The following is a 26608-nucleotide window of genomic DNA, read 5'->3' as shown; positions in this document are numbered from 1 at the left end:
AGTTGTGGCAAGGGAGGGCTACTCTTTGTTGCAGTGCGCGGGCTTCTCATTGCGGTGGCTTCTCTTGTTGCAGAGCACAGGCTCTAGGTGCGCGGGCTCTCAGTAGTTGTGGTGCACGGGCTCAGTTGCTCTGCAGCATGTGGGATCTTCCCGGACCAGTGATCGGACCCGTGTCCCCTGCATTGGCAGGCAGATTATTAACCACTGCGCCACCAGGGAAGTCCCAAAGTTGTTTTTTGGGGGGGGGTGCGGTGTGCCTCGAGGCATGTGGGATCTTATTTCCCTGAGCAGGGATCGAACCCATGCTCCCTGCAGTGGAAGCTGGAGTCTTAACTACTGGACTACCAGGCAAGTCCTAGGTGTCTGTTTTTTGTGCAGTACCATACTGTTTTGATTACTGTAGCTTTGTAGTATACAAAGTATAGTTAATGTGATATACTGCATTAAAAAATTGAAGGATAAAGATCGTATGATCATCTCAGTAGATGCAGAAAAAGCTTTTGACAAAATTCAGCATTCATTTGTGGTAAAACCTCAAGTGGGTATAGAGGGAACATACCTCAACATAATAAAAGCCATATATGACAAGCCTACAGCTAACATTGTAACGTACTCAGTGGTGAAAAGCTTGAAAGCACTTCCTTTAAGATCAGGAACAAGCCAAGGATGCTCACTCTGACTGTTTATTCCACATAGTATTGGAAGTCCTAGCCACAGCAGTCACACAAGAAAAAGAAAAGGAATCCAAATTGGAAAGGAAGTAGTAAAACTGTCGCTGTTTGCAGATGACATGATACTATATACAGAAAATCCTAAAGATGCCACCAAAAAACTAGTATTCCTCAATGAGTTTGGTTAAGTTGAAAGGTACAAAATTAATATATGGAAATATGTTGCATTTCTATATACTAACAACAAACTCTTGGAAAGAGAAATTAAGAAAACAATCCCATTTACAATCAAAAAGAATAAAACAGGAAAAAATCTAAGGAGTTACAAGCTCTTTACTGGGAAAACTATGAGACATTGATGAAAGAAATTGAAGATGACACAAACAAATGGAAAGATATGCTGTGCTTATGGACTGGAAGAATATACATTGTTAAAATGACCATACTACCCAAGGCAATCTACAGATTCAGTGCATTCCTATTAAAATATCTATGGTGGTTTTCACAGAACTAGAACAAATAATTCTAAAATCTATATGGAAACACAACAGACCCTGAATAGCCAAAACAATCCTGAGAAGAACAAAGCTGGAGGTGTCATGTTCCCTTATTTCAAACTATACCACAAAGCTACAATAATTTCCTTCTTATTTTGGGGGGGTGGTTAATTTTTTTTTAGTCTTTAAAATTTTTTGCCTTTAAAATAAAAAATTTGAGTCCACTGTGCACCTCATTGCAGAGCATAGATAGGAACATTTTGCATGTCATGGGTTATACCCATTCTGTTTCTTGGAACAGCCATCCCTGGAGCGTGAGCGAGTGAGTGAGTGAGTGAGTGAGTGTGTGTGTGTGTCTGTACCATCCCCGGAGCGTGAGTGTGTGTGTGTGTGTGTGTGTATACCATCCCCAGAGCGTGAGTGTGTGTGTGTGTGTGTGTGTGTGTGTACCATCCCCGGAGCGTGAGTGTGTGTGTGTGTGTGTGTGTGTGTGTGTGTGTGCCATCCCCTGAGCGTGAGTGTGTGTGTGTGTGTGTACCATCCCCGGGGCATGAGAGAGTGTGTGTGTGTGTGTGTGTGTGTGTGTGTGTGTGTGTACCATCCCCGGAGCGTGAGTGTGTGTGTGTGTGTGTGTGTGTGTGTGTACCATCCCCGGAGCGTGAGAGTGTGTGTGTGTGTGTGTGTGTGTGTGTGTGTGTATGTACCATCCCCGGAGCGTGAGAGTGTGTGTGTGTGTGTCTCCCCCAGAATAGGAAGGAAAATAGTGAAGACTCACTGGTGGATGATTTTATGATTTGACTTTAAGGAAAAGTGCCCAGGTATAATGTTTGGTTTTTGAACAGTTGGATACAGTGTCTTTGTTTTTTTTTGCTTTTTTTGCAAACTACTTTCAAATGCAGTTTTTTAAAGTTATAAAGGATTTTTTAACTAAATGAAGATTTTGCATCTGTAATAATTTTTTATTTAATGTTATATGAATTTCAGTGATAATGTTTCAGTTTTGTGCCAGGAAAAGACCTGGGCATTATTTCTCTGGATAATTAAGTACTTTCCATGTTGTTTCTCTGTTAGAACAGTGGGAGATAATTGGGTAAATAGCATGTCTATGTTTTCAATCATTTTACTTCAATAATAAATTACATAAAATGAATTCTGAAGGTATACTAGTTAGTATTGGGAAGGGTTTAGGAAGGTCCTAAGTAAACCAGGACCTCGTTTACTTACTTTTCTTACCTGGTTTAATGCTTGAGAGGTGTAATGATAATTAGAATGACTTATTTTGGAAAGAGGAAAACTTTTCCCTGAAGCTGTCACCTTTCCATCCTGCCTTTCTTTTCTCTCTTCTATCCTGAGAAACAGTACTTCCAATGTTTTGTAAAGGGTTGACAAGTACATTTTAGGGTAAATCCAGAATTTATTTTTCTTTTACTGCTCTAAATTATTTATTCCTTATATTCCTTTTTTCTTACTTTCTGCAAAGATTTTGTGTGTCTCTGTTGTACACCTGAATGACGAGTCCTGTGCCTAAGACTTGGGAGGGAGGAAGGGAAAGAACGAGTGTCTTGGGGGTTTATTCTTTTACAGTGTGCTAATATCTCCTGTTTTCTGTAAGAATTAGCAGTTGGGATCAAAGTGACTCTGAAATTTCCATTTGAATACACTCTCTCCCAACCTCCCAGTGTCCTGAACAGTATTTCATTTATATGCATGTATGCCGAAAATTGGAAGTAAAACTTCCCTAGGGATTTTTGTTTTGTGTTTTTTTGGCAAGGAGATTCCATTTACCGAGTGTGGTAAGACCTACTATACTGTTAATCTCAGAAACATACTTTCCCTTTCAAATTGTTCTCATGAGTAACCAAATAGTTTCCTTTGCCTCTCTCCTCTAACCCCTGTTGGATCATGTGACCCATCCCTGGCCTAACAGAATTTAGAGGGATTGGTAAAAAGTGCTTTCATGAGCTGATGATTATGAAAATTGGGTAGTGTTTTTAAATTGATGCTGCAAAGGTCTTGGCTGCTGATACCTTTAGATTATCTGGAGTTATATTCTTTCATTGTGAACAGGAATTAGTCTTCAGCATTGCATACATTAAGAGTAAAGTGCAAGAAGTATGTTAATTCATTTCTCTTTGATGCTCTTAACCAAAGCAAGGTACTCTTTATAGTGGAAACCAGATACTTGTACTCTTTATAATTTCAGTTATGGAATTTGATTTGTGTATATGCTATGAACAACAGCAGCCAAAGTCCCTGGAAGAATCAATATAGTTGGGTTAATTAATCAACAAATATATTTTTAGGCACACAGGAAGTAAATGACATAGTATTTTTTCATAAGTAAAAAATTGAATTGCTTAAGATGTTCTTGAATGTATTCCTTTAGTTTTCCAGAATCTGGTCTTTATATATGAATATGCCTGTAACGTAATGTTTCCCCAAAAGAACAACCAAATTCATTTGAAATTTTAAAGAGAACTAACTTAAAATCATCAAAGGAAAAGACTTTAGAGATCAGGTAGTGTTAGACCTTAGAATTAATCTCTTTGGAAAACTAAAACAGCAACAACACCCAATTCAGAAAAGCTGTGTTCTGCGCCCACGTACTTGGCTAGTCATTTGGCAGAATTTGGGTCTCCTGACTTCTCATCTAGTGAATCTTCCCTTCTCTTGGATCATATTTGGGTTAGAGATAAATAGTAATATTTTAAACTTTGAGTAACTTAGGTTATAGAGTTAGAAAGAATATTCTTGACATTTTCAAGCACTGTTTCAGGTACATTTGAAGAATACAGAAATAGAAAATACCAAGCTTGTGTCAGAGGTCCAGACTTTAAAGAATTTAGATGGGAACAAAGAAAACATGATTACTCATTTCAAAGAAGAGATTAGCAGACTGAAGTTCTGTTTGACTGAAAAGGAGAATCTACAGAGGGCTTTCTTGCTTACAACCTCAACTAAGGTAAGTACGTTTGCAATATGTATTTGAAGATTGTAAAATATTATCTCTATTAAACGTATACAGTATGGTCGTTTTTATTTTTAATCTTTCCTCCCCCAGCTTTTTTGGAAAAAGTTCAAACTTATAGAAGAGTTGAAAGAACAGAAAAATGAATACATATATATCCTTAAATATTTTGCTATCTTTATCTCCCCCATTTATATGCCTTCTCCTCCTCACCCCAGCCATTTGAAAGTCAGTTGCAGGCATTATGACATTTCACCCTAAATACTTTAGCATGTTTCTCTTATTAACAAGTACATTCTTCTGTATAACCGTAATACCATTATGACATCTAAGGAATTTTATATTGATATAATATTCATGTTCGTATATAGTTTTAGTCCACATTCAAATTGTCCCACGTGTATTTTTGCATAACCTTTAAAATTGCTTGATCCCTGGTAGTCAGAGATCACACATTAATGATTATTATTGTGTTCTTGGTCTGCTTTAATCTAGAACAGTGTCCCTATACTGTTTGTCTTTTATAACATTGATATTTTTTAAGAATTCAGGCTTGTCTGAGAGAATATTCCATAATCTAGATTTGTCTGTTGTTTCATGACTAGATTCAGGTCGAAGATTTTTGGCAAGAAAAGGCGTAGATGATGTTTTGTATATTCTGGTGCAATCACATCAAAAGTCATGTAATATCAATTCCATTCTTGCTGATATTAGGTTTAATCATGTGTTTAAAGTTATGTCTGGTTGTCTCTCCATATATTGGTGCCTTTCTCTCTTTGTGATTATTGAGTAATCTGTGGGGTAATACTTTGAGATCATGTGAACATCCTACTCCCCAATACTCTTTGACCCAGTGTTTTTTATCCCTTCATGATCCTTTCCTGCATCAGTTATTGAATTAATGATTACAAAATGGTGATTTTAAAAATTCTGTCATTCCTTTTATGTTTATTAGTAGGTATTCTTTTATTATAATGAGGTGGTTCCCTGTTGCCCTCTCCCCTTTTTTTATATCACTATAGACTGATTCTTTTTTGTTCAGTATATTATACATCAGCGGTCCCCAACCTTTTTGGCACCAGGGACCGGTTTCGTGGAAGACAGTTTTTTTCTCGGGGGTGGAGGTGGGTGTGGGATGGTTTGGGCTGATTCAAGCACATTACATTTATTGTGCACTTTATTTCTATTATTATTACACTGTAATATATAATGAAATAATTATACAACTCATCATAATGCAGAATCAGTGGAAGCCCTGAGCTTGTTTTCCTGCAACTAGATGCTCCCATCTGGGGGTGACGGGAGACAGTGACACCTGAAGTGTGTTGCTTATGTCCAGTCTACTCTGTAAGATGCAGCTTCATTGTCACTTGCCACTCATTGATAGGGTTTTGATATGAGTCTGCAAGCAGTTGATTTACTGTGGTGTCTGTGCAGTCAAGCCTCTCTGCTAATGATAATCTGTATTTGCAGCTGCTCCCCAGAGCTACCGTCAGCGCCTCAGCTCCACCTCAGATCACCAGGCATTAGATGCTCATAAGGAGCATGCAACCTAGATCCCTCGCATGCGCAGTTCACAGTAGGTTCGCGCTCCTATGAGAATCTAATGCCTATGCTGATCTGACAGGAGGCAGAGCTCAGGTGGTAATGTGAGTGCTAGGGAGCGGCTGTAAATACAGATGAAGCTTCGCTTGCTTGCCTGCCGCTCACCTCCTGCTGTGTGGCCCGGTTCCTAACAGGCCTTGGACTGCTAATGGTCTGTGGCCGGGAGTTGGGTACCCCTGTTATACATCATCATTATTCTTTTTCATACTCAAATTGTCCTATATTTAGCTAGGGGGGAACCTTCTCAAACCTGCTCTTGTGTCTTTCTGATATGTCCCCCTAATGCTTTGAATGCTTCCTTGTTTTGTGGTAGAACTGTGTATTACAGTTTTAGTTTCGGCTCCGGATCTGCTATTACCGATTTCTCCAAAGAGCCTGATTTTTTTCATTAGTGAAGGGTATTTTGAAGCCAAGCCACTGGATCCTTTTGCTACTTTGCACTTTCAATAGACAGACACTTTAAGTCTTAAATTTATATTGATATCTCCAGTTCAAATTCAGTATCTCCTAGGGTTCTTCCTTATCTTCCTCCATTACATATTTATGTATCTCTTCTCCCAGTGTGAGAACCCTTGTTTCCAAAACGTATCTATTCATGTTTTCTAACCAGCTGTACATACCAGTAGTTTCAGAATTATTATATCAATGCCACTTCTAACAGTATGTCTACTGAATAAAATTAAGATCTTTTCCAGCTCTTTTATCTTAGAGTATTTCACTAAGGATGTACAGAGTACCATGTTCAAAGGTTACTTGAATTAATTTTTTTAACATATTTATGTTATGAATTTGTAATACAGTTCAGTTTTTTTGTTTTCTCCTAACCTTTTTCTTTAATTTTATTTTTTGAATATGTAAAATAGTTGTATCATTCACAGTCAAAATGAAACAAAAAAATTTACTCTTCCCTAAAAAACTCCTTTCTTACCTGTACCCATAGGTAAACATTTTCACTAGTTTCCAGTTTTTTCTTATGTTTGTTTTTGCAAAAATAAGCTTGGTGTATGTGTGTGCATGCACACACCCTTCTCTATCCCCTTCTTTCTTAAAAGTGCCATGCTATTTATACTCCTTTTCACTTTGCTTTTTTTTCAGTGAACAGTATAGACTGGAAATCATTCCCTAGCAGTTCATAGAGATCTTCCTAATTTTTTAAAAAATGGCTGTGTAATACTACATTGTTTAGATTTACCTTGATTTATTCATTAACTTTTATGGATGGAGTATTATGTGGTTTTTAGTAGTTTGCTAATAAATACACTCAGATATAGTTAATGTAACACTTAAAACATCAGATGTGCATGATATTTAGAATTAATGATTAAGACCCAAGTTACTTTTCAGGGTATTGAATATAGCAGATGCAGACAGGAAGGTGAAAAGCATGTTTGATTGTTTATTTGTTATTTAATAAGATGCTACTTAAGCAAGACTTCTGTGAGGAAAGCATAGGTATAGAAGTACCTGGAGAAATTGATGCCTGGTTGTTAAAACTTTTTAAAAAATTATAAAAGCAATACAAAAATCATGGTTATAAAAAAATTTGAGTAGTATGTGAGGGTACAAGGTAAAAGTAACCAATATCATTTCCCAGATATATTATTATAGTAATTTTACTAGAAATCTGTGAATGTACATACAATATTTATATTTTAACAAAAATGAGAATATAGTGTTACAAAAACCTTTAAAAAATTTATGGAATGTCTAGACATCTTGCAGTATGAGTTCACACACAGATCTTCCTCATTCATTAGAACAGCTTTGTAGGGAATTCCCTGGTGATGCAGTAGTTAAGACTCCACGCTTCCACTGCTGGGGGCCTGGGTTCGATCCCTGGAACTAAGATCCTGCAAGCCGCGAGGCCAAAAAAACCCCCAGCTTTGTAGTATCTCTCCTTTATTTAACAGCTGTGTAGTATGCAATTGTTTTTAGTTTTAGTGTACAACCCTTAGGTATTATAAGCATGATGGCAGTAAACATTCTTGTACAGATATCTAGGCATGTGTATAAATCTGTAGAATAACTTCCTCAAAGTGCAATTGCCAGGTTGAATGTTTACATTTTCAGTTATTTTCAAATTGCCTTTCAAAAAAATTAATGTATCAACAGGGTATGACATATACTGCTGCTAGTAATGGTTGCATAGGCTTTCATTGTGTGGAGGATATATCATAGTTTGTTTACAATAAATTCCCATTTAGACATTTGATTTTTAATAATTTTTCATAATCTTAATATTTTACTGGATCCCTGCAAAACTAACCCTGCAAAACTAAACCTATGTCCATACCCTTTAATCAGAAACTCATGAAAATTAAATTGATAGATCAAAAGCCATGTGCTTTTTAAAGGTGTCGATGATTGTTTCAAAAATCTGATAAGAATGGTTACCACTTATAGATTATATGAGCCCACATGTTTGTAAATGTGCCAGTTTTCCTAAACCATCCAAATATTAGAGCATTACTTTTTTTCAGTCTTTGTTAGCTTGAAAGAGGATGAATGGTATTTGTTTTACCTTCTTTATTTGAATATTTTAGTTAAATATTTTTTCTATGTATAATAGCCGTTTATTTTAAAGAAATTTCACGTTCATGCCTTTCTCCATATTTTTCCTTTTTTGGGTTTTTTTTTTCTTTTCTTTTGCGGTACGCGGGCCTCTCACTGTTGTGGCCTCTCCCGTTGCGGAGCACAGGCTCCGGATACGCAGGCTCAGTGGCCATGGCTCACAGGCCCAGCTGCTCCGCGGCATGTGGGATCTTCCCGGACCGGGGCACGAACCCGTGTCCCCTGCATCGGCAGGCGGACTCTCAACCACTGTGCCACCAGGGAAACCCTTTTTTTTCTTTTTTGGTTTAAAATTTTTCCATTTCTTATTGATTAGAAAATCTATTTATATCAGAGTATTATACATTTTTTGAATATATTACAAATAATTTTCTTCTAGTTCTCTTTTTTGCTTTTTTCCCTTCTGATATATAGAAGCTGATAACATTTATATATTAGCTCTATTAGTGTTATACTTAGAAAGATTTTCTTCACCCCAGCATTACATAAATAATCATTTACATTTCCTTCTAAGTAGCTAACAGTTTAAAAACTGCGAATGGGTTGCACTTTTTGAGTTTACATTATTTCTAATACAGAGATAAAAATACCAATGTTAAATAAACTAGATTTATTGAGCTTATAATGTATGTTTAATATTAAAGGAAATAATTTTATCATGGCAATTTTTATTTTATTTTTTATAAATTTATTTATTTGGCTTTGTTGGGTCTTTGTTGCTGTGCGTGGGCTTTCTCTAGTTGCGGCGAGCGAGTGCTACTCTTTGTTGCGGTGCGCGGGCTTCTCCTTGCCGTGGCTTCTCTTGTTGTGGAGCACGGGCTCCAGGCACACGGGCTTCAGTAGTTGTGGCACACGGGCTTAGTTGCTCCGCAGCATGTGGGATCTTCCCAGACCAGGGCTCGAACCCGTGTCCCCTGCAATGGCAGGCAGATTCTTAACCACTGCGCCACCAGGGAAGCCCTATCATGGCAATTTTAACTTTTTAAAGATACTTTTAGGTTTGGTAAGAGGTGCTAATGTAATGGTATATTAATATTATATTGGATATGTTATAGGTTAGCTCATAGGAAACATTTTTTTAACCAACATTTTTGGAGTTACAAAGAAGTTTTTGTAATTATTGCTTACCATAAAAAATGAGGGTCAGCAGTTGTAGCTGGAGAGATTCTGGGGGACAGAAGCTTCCATTCGGGTCTCTATTTAGCTAAGCATTGGTTATGTTGCCTGACTTTCTGTACTTCAGGTTTGTCACGTATAAAGTGATAGTAGTGATGCGTAGGGTTGTTATATGGGGGTCTCTAAAACAAAGTCACATCTTAAATTTTTTATAGACATACATACTTCATCTAAGTCATGAATAGAAAAGCAATATTTAATTTAAAATTTTAGATCTGTTGAAATAGGAATAAATATCGTTTCTGCTTCTGTTTTTTACGTGAATGGTTTAATTACAAATATATTTATCTGCCTTTCTTCAGGAAGATACAGTTTTTTTCAAGGAGCAACTTCGTAAAGCAGAGGAACAGGTTCAGGCAACTCGGCAGGAAGCTGTCTTTCTGGCTAAAGAACTTAGCGATGCTGTAAACGTGCGGGATAAGACGATGGCAGATCTGCACACTGCACGCTTGGAAAATGAGAGAGTGAAAAAGCAGTTAGCTGATGCAGTGGCAGAGCTTAAACTAAGTGCTGTGAGAAAAGACCAGGTAAAGCGGGTTAATTTTGAATTTCCATTTTGGTCAAAAACTCACGATAAGCTTATGAAAGAGAATTGAGTTATGTTAAAATAATTGAGGTCAGATTCCTGGTCACAATTTTAAATTGCCATTCATTTTGTTTTAGTCATTGTAACTTCTTGGGTTGAAATTAATGCAGGCTTTAAGAAAAACTTCTGTAAGCAAATTCCTAATTGTTAGTAAAAATGCTCTATTATTGTTAATTAAACTTTCTGATATGAGGTATATATTGCTTTGTTTAGAATTTATTTACTAGCTGCATAAAATGGTACTATAGTTATTTAACAGGATATGCTTGCTTCTCAGGAGATAGAATATTCTTTTCAAGTGTTTGGTTTTTGTTTGTTTGTTTTTTAATGAACCTTAGTCCTAGGAATATAAAGCTGGATTTGTTAGGAGACCTAATGTGACTCTGTAGCCAAAACTCCAAAACAAATAAAAACTAAGAGCCAGAAAGAAAAAAGCGAAAAGAAAGTTGGATTTACTACTACATTATGAGATATGAGATTTTTATGTTTCTCTTAGAGGAAGAGTTTATTTCTCTCTTAGGAAAAGACTGATACACTGGAACACGAACTGAGAAGAGAAGTTGAAGATCTGAAACTTCGTCTTCAGATGGCAGCAGATCATTACAAAGAAAAATTCAAGGAATGCCAGAGGCTCCAAAAACAAATAAACAAACTTTCAGACCAATCAGTAAGTATAATTGAATTCATCAGAGTAAAATAATTCCTTTATCAATATTTTTGTTTACAAATCAAATTTACAATGTTATACCCTTTGAATATAATTCCTCTCTGCTTCATTTCACATTACTGGCCTAATATTGTAGTGATAATTTTTTTAGAATCTGGAATTTTTATTTGTTGGAGAAATGTTCTGTTTTGTAACATTTAGGTCAGTTAGTAAAGTGATGTGTGTAACTTTAGTGTTTGTTGGGCTTTAAGACAGCAGCAGCTTTGTGGACTTTCAGGATTTATTTATATGATGCATGGTTGCTGAAGGAGGGAAGTGTAACTCATTTAACCATTGATTGTTAACATTTTGAATAGGCTAATAACAGTAGTGTCTTCACAAAGAAAATTGGGAGTCAGCAGAAAGTGAATGATGCCTCAATAAACACAGACCCAGCTACTACTGCCTCTACGCTTGATGTAAAGCCACCACCTTCTACAGGTAAAAATCTTTTAGACTTTTTGTATAAAGTGTCCTGCCTTGAAAAGTATTTATACTCATTTATACTGCCTGTTCCATGTGTCAGGATTTTAGGGAGCTTTTAAAAAAATCCTTCTAAGTGAGGGATTGAGGCAAAGGGAAAGTAAAGGTCTAAAAGCAAAGGGAAAGTAAAGGTCTAAAAGTAAGTCATGCATGTGGTGAATATACAAAATGTGAGTGTGAACTAGTATTTATCTTCGTGAACATGGTTAATCAAATGAGCTAGTGTTTGTAAGTGCAAATGGTTATAGTATTTGATCTATAGGAAGGGAGCCAAGAATTGAATTTTTAATTAATATTCTAACACTGGAATTCTGAACCATTTATGGCACTTTAATTGTACCATTCTGTGGGGGAAAACTTAAAAATCCCTTTAATTCTATTCATGTTTCTCTCTTTCTTGCCTTTTTTTTGTTTTTGTTTTGTTTTGGCTGCTTTGGATCATTAGGGTACTTTCCTCATTAGTGTACCTGTTGGTAGATAAGTTAAATATTTTATTAGTTTATTAACTTACAGAACAGATTAGAGAGACATAGTGAATACATGAACAACATGAAAATTTAAATTAACTCTAGGTTTTCAGTTGTCCTAATGTCTTTTTTCACCTTATGTTAAAGATTTGACAATAACAAAAATAAATACTAGAGCATGTAAAGTATATTTAATTGTGTAGTGTTTGGGGCAATTGGTGTTTTAGACTTTTTAAATGTATTATAAGTTTCCTATACTATTAAATATTTAGATTCAACTGCTGTAGAACAGGATCCTGCCTTCTATTTCTATATATCCTGTGTAGTACCAAGAAAGGTGTTATATTGACTTAAAGACTTATTGAATAGTAGCGAAGGACTAGAAAAATGATTTAATATGTATTCTCAAAAGAGTATGGCTTTCCTATATATCTATTAAGTATATAGAGAACAATTTCTGTGCCATTTTAGAACTATTTTTAGCTAGTTAAAAAAATAATGATTTTTCAAATTATTGAATGAAAAAATTAAAATTAAAAAAAATTCTCATCTAATGTTTATATTGTCCTCTATTTAGAGTATTAATAGATGGTTTAAAATAGATGTTTCTCTCCTTTAGTATTCCATTTATTATATTTCACAGTATACTGACCCTCAAGTTATTCTGACCAAGAAGATAATACAAGGATCAAAATAATTTTTAATAATCTTTTAATTTTCTTCCTTGTTATAGCTGAGATAGATTTTGACAATCTAACTAAGGGACAAGTCTCTGAAATGACCAAAGAAATTGCTGCAGAAAAGTATAATAAATGTAAACAACTCTTGCAGGTAAGCTAGCTCTCTTGTAAGATAAAGATTTATCAAATGTAATGGCTTAGCTTATCTTTATTGTTTTGATTGATGGGTATCCCAGGGTTTCTTTTTTATACCCATATGCTGATATTTAGTTTCACTTTTGAGATGATAAGTGGAGGTTGTTCTGTGTACCTGTTCTTGTAGGCATGTGTGTAAAATCATGATCCTTGGGAATTCCTTGGTGGTCCACTGGTTAGGATTCGGCACTTTCACTGCCGTGGGCCTGGGTTCGATCCCTGGTTGGGGAACTAAGATCCCACAAGCTGCACAGCATGGGCCAAAAAAAAAAAAAAAAAAACACGATCCTAAAACTGTTGTTTTCTGTTACCCTGATGTCCTTCTCTTGATAATGGACAAGTGATTAATTGAGGTTGCTGTTGGATATTGTCTGTCTTCTTCTTCTGATAAGGATACATGAAAAATGTTTGAACTGCATAAAAGGGAAGTATTGTTTTTTACACTTACTGTAATAATAGCAAAGACTTTCACCACATCCTAAAGTGACTAGATTTGTAAAGTGGAAAAAAAGGAATGGTACCCAAATGAGTGGTTGCCTTTATGGTATTATTTTGATTATATTAAACTATTATTCAAACATTTAAGTTTTGCAACTTCCTAGTAGTATTCACTCCTGGAGTATTTAAAGGACAAAGGGAAAATACTTCTTATTTGTACCTGATTTGGGGAAGAGAGGAAAAGATGTTTTGTGTATGTTTTTCATTCGTTCAATTAAATATTTTTTTGTGTGTTTGTTTCTCTGTTCATGTGGAGAGGAGAGGGATAATTTTTAGAGCCATATAAGGAAATTCATATATTATTATAGTAATTAACTTAAAATATTTTATGTTACTGTCTTGATAATATTAGTTTAATGTAATCCTTTAATCAGACTTTGAACTGAACATTTTTGTTGCTTCAGAAGATCCTTCTGTAGAGGGTTGATTAGAACAGTTTTACCCTGAGGTCAAAGTAGTTGCTTATAAGGGACTAACCTATTTTTTAGTAAGTATGAAACAATTTTGGATGAATATTTTTTAAAATCTCATTATATAGTATTATTGAAAGGAAGATAGAGTATTCTTTCAAGCTAGAAACTTCCTCAAGGTAGTTTTTTTTTTTTTTTACAACTGTGTTGTAGTACATTTGAAATTCAGTAAACTGCATATATTTAAGGTCTGCAGTTTGTTCAGTTTTGCTATATATATATATATATATATATATGTATATACTTGTGGAACTATCACAGTGTCAAGCTAATGAACATTTCCATTACTCCATTAGCTTTTTTGTACTCATTTACAACTCATCCCTCCCTCTCTCACCACTCCTGGGAAACCATTGGCTTGCTTTCTGCCACTATAGATTAGCCTATCTTTTGTCCCGTTTCTATAAATGGAATCATATGGTATGTTCTTCTTTTCCTGTCCCCTTTTAGCACAGTTATTTTGAGATTTGTTTATGTTGTTGCTTGTTATTGGTAGTTTATTCCTTTGTTTGTTTGTTTTTTAATACATTTTATTTATTTAAAAAAATTTTAACATCTTAATTGGAGTATAATTGCTTTACAATGGCGTGTTAGTTTCTGCTTTATAACAAAGTGAATCAGTTATACATATACATATGTTCCCATATCTCTTCCCTCTTGCATCTCCCTCCCTCCTACCCTCCCTATCCCACACCTCTAGGTGGTCACAAAGCACCGAGCTGATCTCCCTGTGCTATGAGCTGATCTCCCTGTGCTATGCGGCTGCTTCCCACTAGCTATCTGTTTTACATTTGGTAGTGTATATATGTCCATGCCACTCTCTCACTTTGTCCCAGCTTACCCTTCCCCCTCCTCGTGTCCTCAAGTCCATTCTCTAGTAGGTCTGTGTCTTTATTCCCGTCTTGCCCCTAGGTTCTTCATGACCATTTTTTTTTAGATTCCATATATATGTGTTAGCATACGGTATTTGTTTTTCTCTTTCTGACTCACTTCATATAGTTTATTCCTTTTTATTGTGAGTTCATCTTCTGCCATTTAAAAAATTGGGTTCATCTTATTATTGAGTTGTAAGTGTTCTTTATTCCAGATACAAGTCCTTTGTCAGATATGTGGGGTAAATATTTTCTCCCAGTCTGTGGCTTGCCTTTTTATTTCCTTAATGGTGTTTTTAGAAAAAATTTTAGTTTTGCTGAAGTACAGATTATCAATTTATTGTTTATGTGTTCTTTGTATGTTCTAAGAAAACATTTACTACTCCAACTTGTAATGATTTTCTCTTGTTTTCTAGAAGTTTTGTAGTCTTAGGTTCTTTTAGGCCTGTTAACCATTTTAAGTTTATTTTTGTGTATGGTGTGAGGTGTGGTATGTATAGTAAGGATATTTAATTGATCCAGCATTATTTGTTGAAAAGACTTTTCTCCATTGAATTGCTCAAAGCATAAAGCATATATTTTTTCTTTTCTTTTTTTTTTAATTAAAAAAAATTTTTTTATTGGCCTTGTTGCATGGCTTGTGGGATCTTTGTTCCCTGACCAGGGATCAAACCTGTGCCCCCTGCAGTGGAAGCGTGGAGCCCTAACCACTGGACCGCTGGGGAAGTCCCTTGTCATGTTTTAAAACTCCATTCTTTTAACATTCTGGGTTGTAGAGAAGAGCAATGTATAAGAAATCCTTCTAAAGATTGTCTTTATCAGGAAATCCCAGAGTTTTAATTATTAATATATGGAAACAATAGCATTATAAATATGTGATTTTTATTATGTCCTTTGCAAAAGTAATGTGTGCTTATTGTGAAATCTTACGGTGTTACAGAAATGAAAAATAAAGGTGGTAAAAAGTACCATTTTGATCCTGATCCCCAGATAAAAGGGCTATTAATATTTTATTTATGGAATTCCTTGGCAGTCCAGTGGTTAGGACTTCGAGCTTTCACTGCCGAGGGCCCGGGTTCATTCCTTGGTCAGGGAACTAAGATCCCACTAGCTGTGTGATGTGGCCAAAAAAATAAATTTGGTTTATTTTTTCTACATATACTACATAGACATCATATAAAATTGTGTTAAACAGCTTGTAAAGCAGAAATGGGATTATACTATATATTCTGTTTTTGCAACTTGATATTTTCAATTAATGTATTTTGCCATTTTTCCTTGTTAATTTTTAGATCACTTTGTTCTTTTTCAATAAATATATTCTGTTCCACTGTATGGATATAAAATGATTTGTCCAGTCTTCCACTGACAGACATTTTGGTTATTTCAGTTTTTATACCTTTACAACAGTGTTATAATAAGCATTCAGCACAAGTATGTTTGTATAGATATTAGCTGTATATGGATTTAAAATCTTTTGGTAATTATACTTATTTCATTTAGGATGAGAAAACAAAATGCAATAAATATGCTGATGAACTTGCAAAAATGGAGCTGAAATGGAAAGAACAAGTGAAAATTGCTGAAAATGTGAAACTAGAACTAGCTGAAGTAGAGGAGAATTACAAAGTAAGTTTACTATTCGTATAACTTGAGGCATAGTACCTGATACTTTTGAAAATGTGCTATCTATAATTTGGTCAATCTAATGTAAAGTTTCAACATGGGTAATTGGGATAGTATTTTCGTGTATAGATAAAAATGTACTATGTATTTAGTTATGTTGAATACAGTTCATTAACTATGAACTGAGAAAATAGATACCCATATGCATTGCCATTGTGGCTTTCATTTTGCAGATTCAGATGGCTGTTGAAATTATATCTTTAAATCATGCTTAGTTTTTAAGATGAAAGTCATCATTTCATATTCCTTGTTCACTTAATTATGAATGTGTTTGTAAAATTATTCTAGGGCCTTGGTGGTTTTTTTTGGGAGTGTAATAAGATAGGATCAGTAATTTTAAAAATTTATGTAAAGGTTTTAAAATTTATCACCAAAATGTGTTACTTGTGATCCTAAATGAGATACTGCAGAGTAAGCAATACAGTCTTAATTAATGAAGATTATTTTTGCCAATTTAACATTAGGCAACAAACAAGCCTGAATGCTAAATGATATTTGTAAAAATGTTGGAGAAAAAAATTAGTAGGCTGTCTAGCTAATTAATAAGTGGAAAGACATTTTCCCTCTAAGTAATAAAATGTAATCTTAAGTATTTTAAGGTATGTGCATGTGTGTATAATTGGCATTTTTTTGTGTGTGTGACTAAAGGCCTGGAAATTCTAAATGATTTAAATTTGCTCTGTCATAGCTGATTGTACCTATAATCTAATTTTAAAATATAACATTCTTAAAGACACCAAGAATTACTTTGTTTGGATTGGTACAGGCTAAGGTAATTTAACTGCTTGATCCTTTTTTATCTTCATCTGCTGTCAGAATGAAATTTTGAAACTTATTTGAAACTTGTTGTTCCTGGGATCACTGTGAATATTGTTTTTATTGCCTGGGAACTTCTGTTATTATTAAAAAGTATGAATACTGAATTTATATGAAACTTTATTTTTGCAGATTGATTAGGAAAAATAATTTAGTAAATATTTATTGAAGCCTATTAAATATAAAGCACTGTTAGCTATAATGTGGGTGATCATATAAGTAAGGCACAATGCTATGCTTAAGGAGTTTATAATCTAGTAAGGAGTGCTAGAAGTGTAATCATGATATTCAAAACTCTTTCACATTCACAACCTAGGTAATCATCTTTCAAACCCATGGGAAGCTAAATAATACTTTTATTTCATTAATGATAAAAATTAACATCGAGATTAAACAACATATTTAAGGTTGTACAACTGGTGATGGTGCTTGGCTTTTTGTTTAGTGCCTTTCCCCTTATTTTGTGCTGCTTAGACACAAATACCACGAGACAAGGCAAAATGTGATGAAGTTCTGCATAAGCTGTAAGTCCAAGTACTTTAGGGCTGTTTCCAATGGAATATTTAGGAGTTAGGTATTATGGAGAAACTAGACCTGTGAAAGACCAAACAGGAGGGGAGGATAAACAGAGCTGGGAAAAGAAAGAAACATCTTTCTAAACAGATGGAAAAGCATTACAGGTTTGGAGGTCAGAAGTAGAGAGCATAATCTGGGAGCTGTGACAGTCTTGAGTAATAGGACTTCAGTATCTGTGATGGAGTAGATAGATGTGAAAGATAGGTTGAAGCCAGATTTGGGGGGACTTAAACTGGAATGTGGGTGCTATTTGCTGTTAAGAATTTTCTAGGAGAAAAGGGACCCAACCAGAGTGGGTCTTTATGAAAATAATTTGGTAGCACTGAGAGGATTTACAGGTGGGAAGGGTTTTTGAAGGTAAGAAAATTAGGTACAAATATTCTTAGAATGAATTGATAAAGGATACCTTCCCCAATCACCTACCATTGAATCTATCAAGGAAAGCCTTAGGGAAAAACCATTGAAGAATAGTTTTATTTGTATCCATAATGCTTATGCTGTAATAGGCAAATAATGGGTAGTTGTTGAATAAATGAAAGACTTGGAGACTGAAAATGTTGAAGAGTAGAGGGAGAGGAGAAGGAGTGTTTAATATAGTTTCCTAGCTTCAATCACAGTGGGCTCTGAGATTAATAATATCAGTTAACAAAAGTATGAAAGTAGGTTTGGGACATTTTACCCTTACAGTGCAGAAGGACAACAGTGAAAACATGTTTACCCATCAATTAAAAAGGCAGATTCGGATCTTGGGAAAGAGAGTGTGGCACATGAGTTAATATTTGTGGTTTATTCATATGAGCATGATTGTTGAAGGCATAGAAGAAAGGGAGTTTACAGAGAATGTAGAGAGAAGAAGCCAAAAGAAGAAACTTTGGAGCATACCTATATTTGTAATGGTGAAGAAGCAGACTTTAAAAAAAGAGCATGAGAGGATGACAGTGTTGGTGCAGTTTCACATAAACCGGGGGAGAAGCTTTAAGAGTAAGGGAAGTTAGTCAATAATGACAGGTAATTCAGAGATGTCAAAGAATAAGAACAAGGAAAATACATGGATATGGTAATAGGAATTATTTTGATAGAATGGTATAAACTAACTCTTGAAGGGTAAGGAGAGAGTAGATGATGAAAAATAATGATAATTTCTTTCTCTCTTCAGCTTCAGTTGGCAGAGAAGGACGAAAAGATAAATGGTCTAACTTCATATTTGGAAAACCTCTCCAGGGAGAAGGTATTGAACAGTGTACTTATAAAAAAGTTTCATATGACACTGAATGATAATACAGCTTTATGAAGGGACACACATTTTACAGTTATGTAAGGGTGATTTTTTTTTTAAAGTTAAATGACTAAAGAAAAGACAAACAGGTGTTAAGACTTTTAGGTGGAAAATGGTTTTAGTTAAATAATATTTAAAATTATTTTGTTAGGAGAAAAATGCTCAAGTGTTGAAACTTAGTTTGATTTTTGTTACATAGTTTGTATTTAACAAACAATTTTACAGTGTTCAAATTTAAGAGAACAGTAAACAAATTTAAAATTATGACTAATGTATTTATCTGGTTTTCTTTTGTAATAGGAAACATTTTAGAAGTTGTTTAATGATTTGTAGCGTAACCTAACATTCAGAGCATACATTTATAATATAAAATATGCTGTAGTGCAACATTTCTCACAGTATGGTCTGTGATCCTTTGGGGATCCCCATCCCCTTTCAGAGGTCTACAAAGATAAAACGGTTTTCGTAATATTACAGTATTTGCTTTTTTCCCTATTCTGTTACATTTGCACTGTTGGTATAAAAGCAGTGGTGGGAAAACTGCTGGTGTATTAATATTGAAACAAGGCAGTGGCACCAAACTGCACTAGTAGTTACTGTATTCATCCTAACCATGCGTTCACAATTTAAAAAAAAAAAAAGTTTCACTTAAGATGATGAAACAGTAAAATACTAATTTTATTGAAGCTTGACCCTGGGGGGTGTTTTAAATATTCTGTGTGATGAAATAGGAAGTACTCCCAAAGCACTTTTGCCTAATGAAGTAAAGTGGCATTAAAGTACCTTTAAAGGTAAAGCACTGTGTGATTGAGTTCTAAGCTGAACTAGCCTCTTTTTACATGGTACATCATTTCTATTTTAAAGAATGGCTAATAGACAAAATTTGGTTATTCAGCCTAGGGTATTTGGCAGATATTTTCTTGAAAAGAAGGGAAGTGAGCCTGTTACTTTTTTTTTTTTTTTTTTGCTGTACGTGGGCCTCTCACAGTCATAACTTATTATAAGCCAAACAAAAGTTAGCAGAGCTTGTGCCTTTGTGGGGAAAGGTCAACCATATATATAGAATGCCACGGACTAGATTATCTTGAATACCTTTTTCACATTATGTTCATATAATTTCATTTAATATAGTTTGTTAGGGTACCACATTTTTTTTTAAATTAATTTTTATTGGAGTATGGTTGCTTTACAATGTATTTGTTAAAACACAGATTTCTGGCTTCCAGTCCCAGAGTTTCTGATTTGTAGGTCTGGGGTGGGGCTTGAGATTTGCACATTTGACAAGTTCCTGACGCTACTGGTCTGGAGACCACACTTTGAGAACTGTTGTAGTCACTCGGGCCTTACAACTCATGAATTGCTTTCTTGTTTCAGGGCCCTTGTTCATGTACTTTGCTAGGAATATTCTTGCCTACAATTTTTTGTAAACTTTTTTTTTTTAAAGAAGAATTTTTTTGGCCGCGCCATGTGGCATGTGGGATCTTAGTTCCCCAAGCAGGGATCAGACCTGTGCCCCCTGCAGTGGAAGCACGGAGTCTTAACCACTGGACCGCCAGGGTAGTCCCAGAAGAATTTAAACATATGTAAGAAGAGAATAATATAACGAACTCAGTTGTACTTCTCACCCAGCAATCAACAGATGTTACTTTGTGGCATCTTATTTTAATTTTCTTTAAGTCTTTTTTTTATTGAATTTGTTACAGTATTGCTTCTGTGTGTTTTTTTTTTAAAATAATTATTGAGCACCTACTATATTCCAAGTTATTTATTTATTTTGGGCTGTGTTCGGTCTTAGTTTCTGTGTGAGGGCTTTCTCTAGTTGTGGCGAGCGGGGGCCACTCTTCAACGTGGTGCGCGGGCTTCTCACTGTCGCGGCCTCTCTTGTTGTGGCTCCAGATGCGCAGGCTCAGTAGGTGTGGCTCACGGGCCTAGTTGCTCCGCGGCATGTGGGATCTTCCCAGACCAGGGCTTGAGCCTGTGTCCCCTGCATTGGCAGGCAGATTCTCAACCGCTACGCCATCAGGGAAGCCCCCTTGCTTCTGTTTTGGTTTTTTGGTTTTTTTTTTTTTTGGCCGTGAGGCATGTGGGATTTTAGCTCCCTGACCAGGGATCGAACCCACACCCCATGCATTGGAAGGCAAAGTCTTAATCACTGGACCGCCAGGGAAGTCCCGGTGCCATCTTATTTTATCTGTTCAACCATAATTCCCTTCTCTCTTCCGCCAGTGGTATTTTTTCAAGTATATCCCATAATTCCTATTATTTTCCTCTGAATATTTAACTATTCCTACTACTGTTGACTTATTCTTTAAGTCTCAGATTAAATCTCTCTTTTTCAGAGAGGACTTCTTTGACCTCTCAGTCTAAATTAGGTACCTTTATTAAACCTGGGAGCTATACTTTTATTTTATAGCACCATAATTTGTAGTTAATATTTCTGTGCTTATTTCTCTTAACAACTCCCTTTGCTTAATTGTAAGGTCCATGAAGAAGAGGGATTATGTTTATTTTATTCACCACTGTATTTGCAGGCTCTAGTACAGTGCCTGATATTTGAAGTTAAATATTTGTTGAATGACTAAACAAGTTAATGGGGCAAACATAATTTATAGCATTTGCTTATAAAAATATTTGGTAAAAGAAATGTAGTGGGATCAGCAGTTTTATTGTCAATTAATCCCCTGCCCTGTCAGGAATACAATAGAAGTAGGCCAGTTTGCTTTCTACTTCCTGTCTTCTTGAGTTACTCTTGATTTCCCTGCTACTGACACTGTAGTTTTATATTACTTCTAACGGCTCTATTTATAAGAATTTCTGTTTGCTATTTCAGCAACTTGCTTCATGTTTGTCTTCTCCCCCAGTGTTTCTCAGTACCCTCACTCCTACCACAATCCTCTGCAGAGTTAGAATTAAGTCCTTTTTGTTAAGCACTGAAACCTAGATCCAGACAGTGCCTGGAATGAACCAAGTGATCATTAAGCATTAGTTGAGTGAGCAAATGACAAAATGGATATATCACCATCTAACAGAATGTGTATTTTACTTATTTTGTTTCTTGTCCATCTGCCCTGCTCTAGATAAAGACTTCATGTGGGCAGGAATTTTTGTGTGTTTTGGTTATTCCTAAATCTCTAGTGCCTGCTGCATATTAGATACTCAAAAAATATTGAACATATGTGTGGATAAAAACTCACTATAAAAAAAAAACTCACTAGTTTTTTTAAGTAACTAGCTCCCTAATATTATAAAAATATATATTTTAAAAATAACTTTTAATAGTATGAAGTAATTTAGGATTAAAAACCCTACCAATTTAAATTTATTTAGAAACTTAATATACCTTAAAGTATCTTATTTTTGCATGTCATTCCAAAACCACTATTTAGAATTATCATTTTCATACTATTTCAGATATTCTGTATAAGCCCTTTACTAGAAATATGAAAAGGGACGAGTAAAGAAAATAATAAAGCACAAACACAATGGCAAATAATGATAAAAATGATGGTGGGAAGTACTTTATTAACGATTACCAGAGAAAAAATTAAAATAAAAAATTTTTTAAAGTAAAACTATTTCAAAATGTTGTTTAACATCAGGTACCTGACTAGCGATTTTTCTGAATCATCATTTCATATTTCCAGATGATCTGCTTCCTTTTTAAGAATAGAAGAGTAATATTTGTATATACTTATAAATGATTAATGGAAGGTGTCTTGAGTATATCTGTGATGTTTTGTGGGTGACAAAATTAAAGGTATTGCAACTGTTGCTGTGTTTTTTTGCCTACATTCATAATTGAAGAAAATGCTAAATTTCAGTTAGAAGTTAGTGAAAAGATATAAACTTTTTTTTTTTCATCTAAGTTTATGGATTTCCTGAATTCTAAACATGGATCCTTTTGGAGTGGGGAGGCATGCATTGTGAATACAAATTTAAGAATCTTCTCTAAGTCAAGAGTTCAGTCTTCTAATTTGCCAAACAACCTAATCATAACTATTTTGTCCATGTTCCTGTATTCTGTTTACCCTGCCTCCAGTTTACCCCATGAGGAATCAAAGCTGCTTATTCCTCCTTTTCTTACCCTTATGCTATTTGCAGAGGATTTATTTCATCTTTGATGGTAGTGGAGTGGAGTATGAACCTAGAGGAAACTCAATTAGGTTGGAATTCTCCATGAAGTTCCTTGGCTCTATCAGTGCATGCATAAATGTTTTGATGAAATCCTTGACTCCATTTAAGTAGTTTATTGTTTGCTTACAGAAGAACTTAACCATGCTCCTTTAAATTGATTTGCTTACACTTTTTTTTTTTTTTTGGTGGTACGCGGGCCTCTCACTGTTGTGGCCTCTCCTGTTGCGGAGCACAGGCTCCAGACGCGCAGGCTCAGCGGCTGTGGCTCACGGGCCTAGCCACTCGGCGTCATGTGGGATCGTCCCAGACCGGGACACGAACCTGCGTCCCCTGCTTTGGCAGGCGGACTGTCAACCACTGCGCCACCAGGGAAGCCCTGCTTACACTTTTGTAGAAGTATTTTATCGTCTCTTAACTCTTTTGCTGCTTTCATGCCCTTTTTTCACTTTTCTTGAATCATCTTTGAAATATTTTAAAAATTTACTCTCTCCCTTTTTCTCTCTGCACATTTCCACTTAAACATCCTGAATTATTATAGTGGTATGTCAGGGGTTTTTGAGTCTTGACAGGAGATGAGGGAACATCCATTGAGGGCCTGCTGTGTTCTAAACACTCCCCTCATTTCTCAGTACTCTGAGGCCTGGGAAAGGTAAGTTCCTCAGGGTTATTTGTGCTGGAGCTGATGAGCAAATTCTGGTCTGACTCCAATCAACCATGTCATGCTGCCCCCCTGATTATTTGTTTCTACTTTCAACTGTGCCCAGTATAGTTTTGCTAGATTAACGTTGCTAAGGACCATTTCAGTGTGTTATTATTGTTCATGAACTGTTAGGCCCATTGTAGTAAACTGTATGACACATCTGGCACATTTGCCCTTCAACCTGTGTTTTTAGCTGCATTTCTTCTACTCTTAACATGCATCCTGTGTTCTAAGTAAATCATTCACTTCCCAATCCTGCAATATGTTATATTTCATATGCCTTCTGTACTCTTTTCACGTACTTCGGAAGAACTTTTAATTCCCATTTCTCTTTTCAAACCTAAATTGACTTGCATTTTTCATGTTTACCAGTTTTGCTTTCAATGATAATGACTTATTCTATTTGAAGGCCACTTACTCTATTTTAAGGTCATTTTATAGGTAAAAATTTGTTAACATAGAGTGTCATCTCTACTCCCAAGGGATGACAATCAGCAAAACCAGCTGAATTTTACTTTACAGATGAAAATTTTCATCCTTGTATCTTTGGTAATATTTTTGGTTGAATTCTTTAATTTTAATTTTTCAAGTTTTTTTTTTTTTTTTGGATGTGGACCATTTTTAAAGTCTTTTTCGAATTTGTTACAATATTGCTCTGTTTTATGTTTTGTTTTTCTGGCTGTGGGGCATGTGGGATCTTAGCTCCCTGACCAGGGATTGAACCTGCACCCCACCGGCATTGGAAGGCGAAGTCTTAAGCACTGGACTGCCAGGGAAGTCCCTGGTGCAATTTAAATATGATAAAATTCTCTCATTTTAAGTGCAATTTGATGAATTTTGGCAAATACATATAGTTCTCTACCATTACATTCAAACTATAGAATGTTTTATTTCTGCACATAGTTCCCTCATGCTCATATGTAGTCTATTCCTCCAGCTACCCCTAGTCCCAGACAACCACTGTTCTGCTTTCTGTTACTCTGTAGTTTTACTTTTTCTAGCATTTCACATAAATGTGGTCATACAGAATTTATTCACTAATTGATAGATGTTAATCCTTTTACCAGCTGATGGGCATTCAAATTATTTCTCATGTTTTGCTGTTACGAGTAATGCTGCTCTGAACATTCTCTTACAAGTTTTTTTTTGTGGACATGTGTTTTCATTTTTCTTGAGTAGATACCTAGGAAGGGAATTGCTGGCTTATATGGTATATAAGTGTATGTTTTTAAGAAACACCCAGATTGTTTTCCAAAAAGGCTGTACACTTTGCATTCCCACCAGCAGTGTGTGAGCATTCCAGTCACTAGCCCTTGGTATTGTCAGTTTTTAATTCTAGTCGTTCTAGTGAGTGTGTCAGGTTACCTCATTGTGGTTTTAGTTTTAATTTCTCCGACGACTAGTGTTTTTTTAATTATTATTTTTTAATGTTAAACTTAAAAAATTTTTTTAATTGAAGTATAGTTGATTTATAATATTGTGTTAGTTTCAGGTGTACAGCATAGTGATTCAGTATTTTTGCAGATTATATTCCATTATAGGTTATTACAAGATAATGGGTATAATTCCCTATGCTACACAGTAAATCCTTGTTGCTTATCTATTTTGTATATAGTAGTTTTTATCTGTAATCTCATACCCCTAATTTGTCCCTCCCACCTCCCCTCTCTCCTTTGGTAACCACGTTTGTTTTCTATATTTGTGAGTCTGTATTGTGAGTCTATATTATTTTTTAGATTCCACATATTAGTGATACCATACATATAGTATTTGTCTTTGACTTATTGAATCAAGTGCACACGTGGGCGCACACACACACACACACACACACACACACACACACACACACACACACACACACACACCTGTCTTCTTAATCCAGTTGTCTGTTAATGGGCACTTGGATTACTTCCATGAATACCTTTGCTATTTTAAATAGTGCTGCTATGAACATTAGGGTGTATGTATCTTTTAAGATTAGTGTTTTCATTTTTTCCAGATAGTCCCCGATGACTGACTGGTGATGCTCGACATCTTTTCGTGTGCCTACAGGCCATTCATATATATTCTTTTGTGAAGTGTCTGTTCAGATCTTTCACCTGATTCTTTATTGGGTTATCTTTTTTGGATTTAAGAGTTTTAAAAAATATATTCCACATACAATTTCTATGTTATATATTTTGGAAATATTTTCTCCCAATTTGTGGTTTGCCTTTTCATTTTTAAAAATACTATCTTTTGAAGAGCAAAAGCTTCTAATTCTGAAGTAGTACAGTTTAGCAATATTTTTCTTAATGGTTCATGCTGTATGTGTCCTATCTGAAATTTTTGCCTAACCCAGGGTTACAGAGATTTTCTATTTTTTAATCCAGTATATTTTATAGTTTCAGCTCTTAGGTTTAGATTTATGATCTACTTAAAATTAATTTTTGTGTAAGGAATGATATGTAGTTAAAATTTTTTTATTTGTATGCAGATATCCAGTTTTTTTGCATCATATATTTAAAAGAACATGTTTTTCCTCCATTGTATTACTTCTGCATCTTTGTTGAAAATTAATTGACAAGAGTATGGGTATATTTTTGGGATCTCTTTTCTGTTTTATTGATTTATATTAGGGGTCAGCATACTAAGGCCTACATCCAAATTTGACTTGTGGCCTGTTTTTGTAAATAAGGTTTTATTAAAGCATATTGCCATGCCCATTCATTTTTAGGTGTTGTCTATGACTGCAGTAGCAGAGAGAGATTTGAGTAGTTGTGACAGAGACTATGTGTCCTACAAAGCTGAAAATATCTACCATCAGGCCCTTTATGGAAAGTTTGCCTACCCCCGGTCTGTTTATCCTTAGGCTAAGACTGTACTCAGTTGATTACTATAGCTTTATAATAAGTCTGGAAATCAGATTGTGTAAGTCTTGAAGTTTGTTCTGCTTTTTAAAAATGGGCTGTTCAAGGACCTTTGTGTTTCCATGT

General features: G+C 35.1%; 1 protein-coding gene across 3 annotated transcripts in view; it reads left to right on the top strand.

The window, feature by feature from the left end:
• The window catches only part of TAX1BP1 (Tax1 binding protein 1), an 88203-nt gene that overhangs the window by 45816 nt on the left and 15779 nt on the right, over positions 1-26608 (top strand). For all 3 annotated transcript variants that reach the window (XM_049714843.1, XM_049714842.1, XM_049714844.1), the window contains exons 8-14: positions 3945-4130; positions 9791-10015; positions 10595-10741; positions 11098-11221; positions 12464-12561; positions 15949-16074; positions 18680-18751. In XM_049714843.1, coding sequence (XP_049570800.1) covers positions 3945-4130; positions 9791-10015; positions 10595-10741; positions 11098-11221; positions 12464-12561; positions 15949-16074; positions 18680-18751 — 978 coding nt within the window. The remainder of the gene's footprint in view (positions 1-3944; positions 4131-9790; positions 10016-10594; positions 10742-11097; positions 11222-12463; positions 12562-15948; positions 16075-18679; positions 18752-26608) is intronic.

This window comes from Orcinus orca, chromosome 9 (genome assembly GCF_937001465.1).
Source record: "Orcinus orca chromosome 9, mOrcOrc1.1, whole genome shotgun sequence".
In the NCBI taxonomy this organism is placed as follows: domain Eukaryota; kingdom Metazoa; phylum Chordata; class Mammalia; order Artiodactyla; family Delphinidae; genus Orcinus; species Orcinus orca.
Note: the sequence above shows the minus strand (reverse complement) of the source record. Positions and strands in the feature narration are given on the sequence as shown.